This window comes from Petaurus breviceps, unplaced genomic scaffold (assembly GCF_028583685.1).
Source record: "Petaurus breviceps papuanus isolate PSGF00001 unplaced genomic scaffold, PetGlider_PUasm1.0 186, whole genome shotgun sequence".
In the NCBI taxonomy this organism is placed as follows: domain Eukaryota; kingdom Metazoa; phylum Chordata; class Mammalia; order Diprotodontia; family Petauridae; genus Petaurus; species Petaurus breviceps.
In genome coordinates, this window is record NW_027185798.1 from 14,900,451 (window position 1) to 14,906,263 (window position 5,813).

The window sequence follows — 5,813 nt, forward strand, 5'->3', positions numbered from 1 at the left end:
TACACTCTGCATGTGAAGCTTTTGCAGGTGACCTCCTCTCTGCCAGACCAGGGGTAGGGAACCCATGGCCTGGGGGCCACATGTGGCCCTCTAGGTCCTTAGGTGCAGCGCTTTGACTGAGTCCAAGTTTTATTAATCCCTTTTATTAAGGGGATTTGTTCTGTGAAATTTGGATTCAGTCAAAGGGCCTCAATGTAGTCTCAGGCCACAGGTTCCCCACCCCTGTGCTAGACTATAAATTCCTTGAGGTCAGGAGCAGCGATGCCTCGTTCGTCCTCGTGTCTCTCACAAAGCTTTGCAGTGAACACAACAGGTGCGTCATCGTCACACGCCATAAGACAATGAGTACCTGCCAGGTGAGCAAAAACATGAAGAAGTGGTGCGTGCTCACCATGGGGCCTACATTTCTATCCCAAAGCACCAAACGAGTTGAAATAAATTCTAAAGAACATGGTGATGAAATGTAGGGCTTTGTTGTGATTTTAAAGCTGGCTCCCGTGTGTTTGTTTTGAAGCTTACAAAGACCTGCAGTCCAGGGAAGACACCCGGAATGCTGCGTGGCATAAACACGGCTGGGAAGAATTGGTGTATTACACAGGTAAAAGCTTCCTACACACTGCATGTGGGACAGGGCCGTGGTTCACAGGCATTCCGGAAAAATCTGAATTGGCCAAGAGTTTTATAGCTACCTTTGGTGTATACATTTCTTATCTTTTGATGTCCTCTTTGAAAGGCCGAAGATTAAAGCACCTACTTCCTGATTGCACTTTGCCTTAAGAATCATTTCTTTAGAATGTGCCTCATTGTCATGCCAGTTAAAAAAACATATTTTGAAAATTAACTTAGTTAGGGTAATTGATTAACTGCAGCCTGTGAAACTCTATTCACTTGTTTTTAAGAGAAAACCACTTAAATATAAAACAAGTAGACAATCCATCGGCCAATTATAATTAGGAATAATTATCTAATGACATTATACAAGGTCGTACAACATTGCTAACCTAGAGCCCTTCTGGCCACTTTGTATTTCCTAGAGTGAGATGGGCAAATGAGTCTGTTACTGAGTGCTTTTAAAAGCTAAATACATTGCCCCATAACTAGATGTAAGTTTGCTTTTTTTCCTTCTTATCTTCTTTACGATTTAGAGCAGTGACGGATGTTCTGGTAATTGCAAAACCTATATGTACAGGATATTTGTCATTTCTCTGTGGCACACACACCATACAAATATAACATGCAAATGTCCCCTGAGATTGCCTTGTCATTTTATATAACGTCGCCTTAGTCGGAAGAAGAGTTTGACGACAAAGATCTCCCCAGCTCCCCCACTGTGACCTAATTCTGATGGCTCTTATTTCCTGTACACGAATGTGGAGCTTCAGCCTCTCCTTTGTTAGACATCTGTAGGATGCTCAAATCCATCCTTGGCAGGGGCGCTGACTCCAAACTGACTGAAGAGCTTGCATCTGATACTTCCTACCTGGATGACCTTAGACAAGTCTTTGACTCTCCCTAGGCCTCATTTACTCATCTATAAAATGGGCTGTACAAAATGGCTCCTGAGGCTCTTTTAGCTCCAGACTCCTAATCCTAGGCAGTCATTCTGGCAGACAATGTAATAATAACATTAGCTAGCGTCTATATGGGGATATGTTATCTCATCTGATCCTCACAGCAGCCCTGGGAGGTAGGTGTTCTTATTCTCCCCATTCTACAGATGGGGAAGCTGAGGTAGGCAGAGGTGAAGTGACTCCCCCAAGGTCACACAACTAACTAGTAAATGTATGAGACCAGATTCCAACTCAAGTCTTCCTGACCCTGCCCATTATTCCACCTTCGACATTCTGGACAGTATTGTTTGTTTATTTACAACTTCTATTTGTACATAAAACTCCATGTTATAACATATTTGAGATAATACTATAATATACCTGAGATATGACAAAACTTGACTGGGAAAGAATGACCATGCTGTACCACTAAGATCAACACAAACCTGCCTTGACCTTCATCTCTGCTCTCTTTTCAGTGCCCCTAATTCAGGAAATGGAATCAAGAATCATGATACCCCTGAAGATTTCACCCCTCAAATAAAGTTGGAATTGTCATGTGCCTACATAGATTTAAGTGACAAGTAATTGTCTTTAATTAATTTTATGGTATACATTGTATATCATGGTAAGAAAGAAACATTGAAATATAAAACTGCTGTATGTAGCTTATTAGAGAGACCTCTTTTCTTTAGACTCTAAATGTTCATATAAAAGTTAATTACAAAAGAAAAAAGAAAATTGGCTCATTCTAACAGTGCTCAGTGGTCTTTTGTGAAATATCACTGTTTTGATCTGACGTACCTTACACAAGCCCAGTGGGGAAAAGAGGAAACAGACTACAATTTGAATAATTTCCTAATAGGAACTCAATCATGAAACCAATTTATTGATATTTATTTATGATAAACAAATCTATGGAAGAGTTAGCAGCTTCAGATTAATTTTCTACCTGTTTCAGGAAGAGCTCTGGACTCTGGTCGTTCACTCCTAATTCTAGTACGGTTACTCCAGCAGTTTTTCTGACTATTGAACTAGAAACAAACCATGAACGTGTGTACCCAGCACTTGAAAATGTTCTAATCCTTTCTCCTCTGTAATCAGTTGTGAATCCTAGGAGACTGTGACATGGCCAGTCTGGTAGTGGCTGATATATACACCTGAGCAAGAATCCAGTTTGATAAAGCGTTACAATGATGTCTACGTGAAAAAAAAATCACTGCATTGAACCTGTTCTTTGGACTGCATGATCTCTAGTTTTGAAATAAACACCTTGAAGAGCACTGATTTTTTTTAAAAAATATTTTTCTATAATGAAACACATAGCACTAGGAAAAGAGGTTTTATTTTATAAGCAACCACATGTGACCTCAGATGCATTTCCTGAGTCGATATTTTAATAAACATACAGCAGATATTTCTGAGGCCGTGTGAAGGTGGTGCATGTTGAGATGTTAAGGTTGGCATACAGCAGAATACTCTGTCCAGTTCTGTCCGATTTCATTTCTGAATGTAGTGTACCAATTTTGTTTGTGTCTGTAATAATGTGGAAGTCCTATTGAAATGAACACCTTGTCTGACCCAAAGTTTAAAAATTGCTGTGTGAATACAGTGTATATGAATCTCTTCCCAACGTCTAACTTGTACATGTCAAGGCTTTTCTGCAGAAGCACATAAAGTCAATAAAATCCTTTTAATTTTCACCTGTTGCTGGTGTCATTATTGCAGCCCTTTTGTGTGTTTGTGTCTTGTTGAATGATTCTCTTCACCAAACAAATGAACCTGTTTTTCCAGTGTACCTACCGCCAAAAGAACCTCAGGCATCATGTAAAAAAAGCACTGGGTAGGTCCCTTCCCAGTGTCTCCTTGGGGTTTTAATGACACTAGATCCGGGGTGGGGAACCGGTGGCCTTGAGGCCACATGTGGCCCTTTAGCTCCTCAAACTCAGCCCATTGAATGAATCTAAGCTTCACAGAACAAATCCCCTTACTACAAGAATTTGTCCAATAAAACTTGAACTCAGTCAAAAGGCCACACCCAAGGCCCTAGAAGGCCACATGTGGACTCCAGGCTGCAGGTTCCCCAGCCCTGCCCTAGATAATACCTTCTTCTCTTAGTTTCACAGAAAACAGTCGAAAGAGGGTAAGGGTAGCATGCTCTAATAGTTCTGCCACATAGACATGAGTCTTTTTCATGAATAAAATCTTATGTCAAAAAGGTTTTGTGCTTCTGAATTCAACAAACACTAACAAACATGAACATTTCCATAGGAAAGAAGACAATCAGAAAAAAAGATGATATATGAAATCACAGATCTCATCGAATACAGCCTATTGTTTTTAGAGAATATCCTTAATTCAGCATGTTAGTTCCAAAGCTGTTTTACTTGCCTATGAGGCCTCTGAACCTCCCAATCTCCATGGCATGTGTTGAAGAATGCATCATTGACACTCTTTTCTGTCTTTTTGCCATTGTTATCACTATCTTTTTCTCCTTTCCCTTCCCTCCCCCCCAAAAAAAACCCCCACTCTTCTTTTGTAGCAGATTAGCAGTCTTAATATATATGTCTTATTCTATAAAATATGTCTTATTCTGAAAAATACATGTCATTCTGTACCTTGAATTCAGCACATCTCTGCTAAGAGGTGGGCAATTTAGTGTTTCATCATTACATTGGCATATCTTTGCATTGATCAGAGTTCTTAAGCCTTTCAAAGTTGTTTTTTCTTTACAGTGTTGTAGTTGAGTCTTTGAATCTCCTTTTTCATCATTTCTTACAATGGGCAGCTAAGTGGCAAAATGGATAGAATGTTGGGTCCAGAGTCAGGAAGAGTCATTTTTCTGAGTTCAGATTCTGCCTGAGACACATTATCTGTGTGACCCTGGGCAAGTCACTTAATCCTCTTTGCCTCAGTTTCCTCATCTGTAAAAAGAGCTGGAGAAGAAGATGGTAAACCTCTCTAGTATTTTGGCCAAGAGAACCCCAAATGGGGGCACAAAGAATTGGACACACTTGAACAACAACACTGCTGTACTATTAGATTAGATTCATATCCCATAATTTGTTCAGTCATTCCCCCAATTGATTGGCTCTTGCTGAGTTTCCAGTCCTTTCCTACAATAAAATATGCTATCGTGAATATTTTGGTACACATTGGTCTCTGTACATATGTTTTTAACTGTCTAAGGTATAATGCTAGCATCAATATTGTTGGGCCAAAAGATATGTACAATTTAGTGACTTATTTAGTATAATCCCAAATGCTTTTCCAGAATGGTTGGACAAATTGCTCATCCACAAATAACCATTACCATGCCTGTCTTCCTGCAGCCCCTCTAACAATGATTATTTTCGTTTTTCATTATCTTTTGACAATCTGATGCATGTAAAGTAGAACCTCAGAGCCGTCTTACTTTGTATTTCTCCTATCACTAGTGATTTAATGCATTCATTTTTCAAATGATTGTTGAGAACATTCTTTTTGAGAACTGTCTCTCTCCTTTTATCACTTTTATTTTGGGAAATGGCTCCTGTTTTTATATTTTTTAATCAATTCCTATATATCTTGTTTGTCAGACTTTTTTTTTTAAGCAATCGGGGTTAAGTAGCTTGCTCAAGGTAACACGGCCAGTTTTTTCTGGGTGTGGTGCTAAGTATCTGAGCCCGGATTTGATCCAGGTCATCCTGACACTGGAGCCAGTGCTTTTACTTGCTGAGCCACCTGGCTGCCCCTAAGCAATTGGGGTTAAGTAACTTGCTCAAGGTTACACGGCCAGGTGTTTCTGGGTGGGTGCTAAGTGTCTGAGCCTGGATTTGATCCCCAGGTCATCCTGACACTGGAGCCAGTGCTCTTACTCGCTGTGCTACCTGGCTGCCCCCGTTTGTCAGACTTTTATCAGAGAACTTTGCTGCAAAGATTTTTTTTCCAATTCCCTTCTCATTTTTTTTTCAGATTCAGATTCTTTTTTTTTCAAATGCTTTATTAACTTCTGATTTACATCATTCATTTCCACCAGATTTTGAGTTACAAATTTTCTCCCTGTTTTTCCCCTATCCACCACCCCAAAAAAGCAGTCCCACAGGATATCCCCTCCTCCAATCTGCTCTCTCCCATATTTTCTCCTATACCCCTTTCAACTTTTCTAGTGAATCTCTATGCCCCAGTGCCTGTATATCTTATTCCCAATAACATGTAAAATAGTATTAATAATAGTAGATAGATAGATAGATAGATAGATAGATAGATAGATAGATAGATAGA

The 5,813-nt window shown here is 39.7% G+C and overlaps 2 protein-coding genes across 2 annotated transcripts in view; both read left to right on the top strand.

Moving 5' to 3' along the window:
- Positions 1-3,253, top strand: part of NIPSNAP2 (nipsnap homolog 2) — a 20,324-nt gene extending 17,071 nt beyond the window's left edge. Inside the window, 2 exon segments of the mRNA XM_069089556.1 lie at positions 515-598; positions 2,030-3,253. Coding sequence (XP_068945657.1) covers positions 515-598; positions 2,030-2,094 — 149 coding nt within the window. The 3' untranslated portion in view covers positions 2,095-3,253.
- Positions 1-5,813, top strand: part of CCT6A (chaperonin containing TCP1 subunit 6A) — a 62,011-nt gene that overhangs the window by 3,896 nt on the left and 52,302 nt on the right. The window lies entirely within an intron of this gene.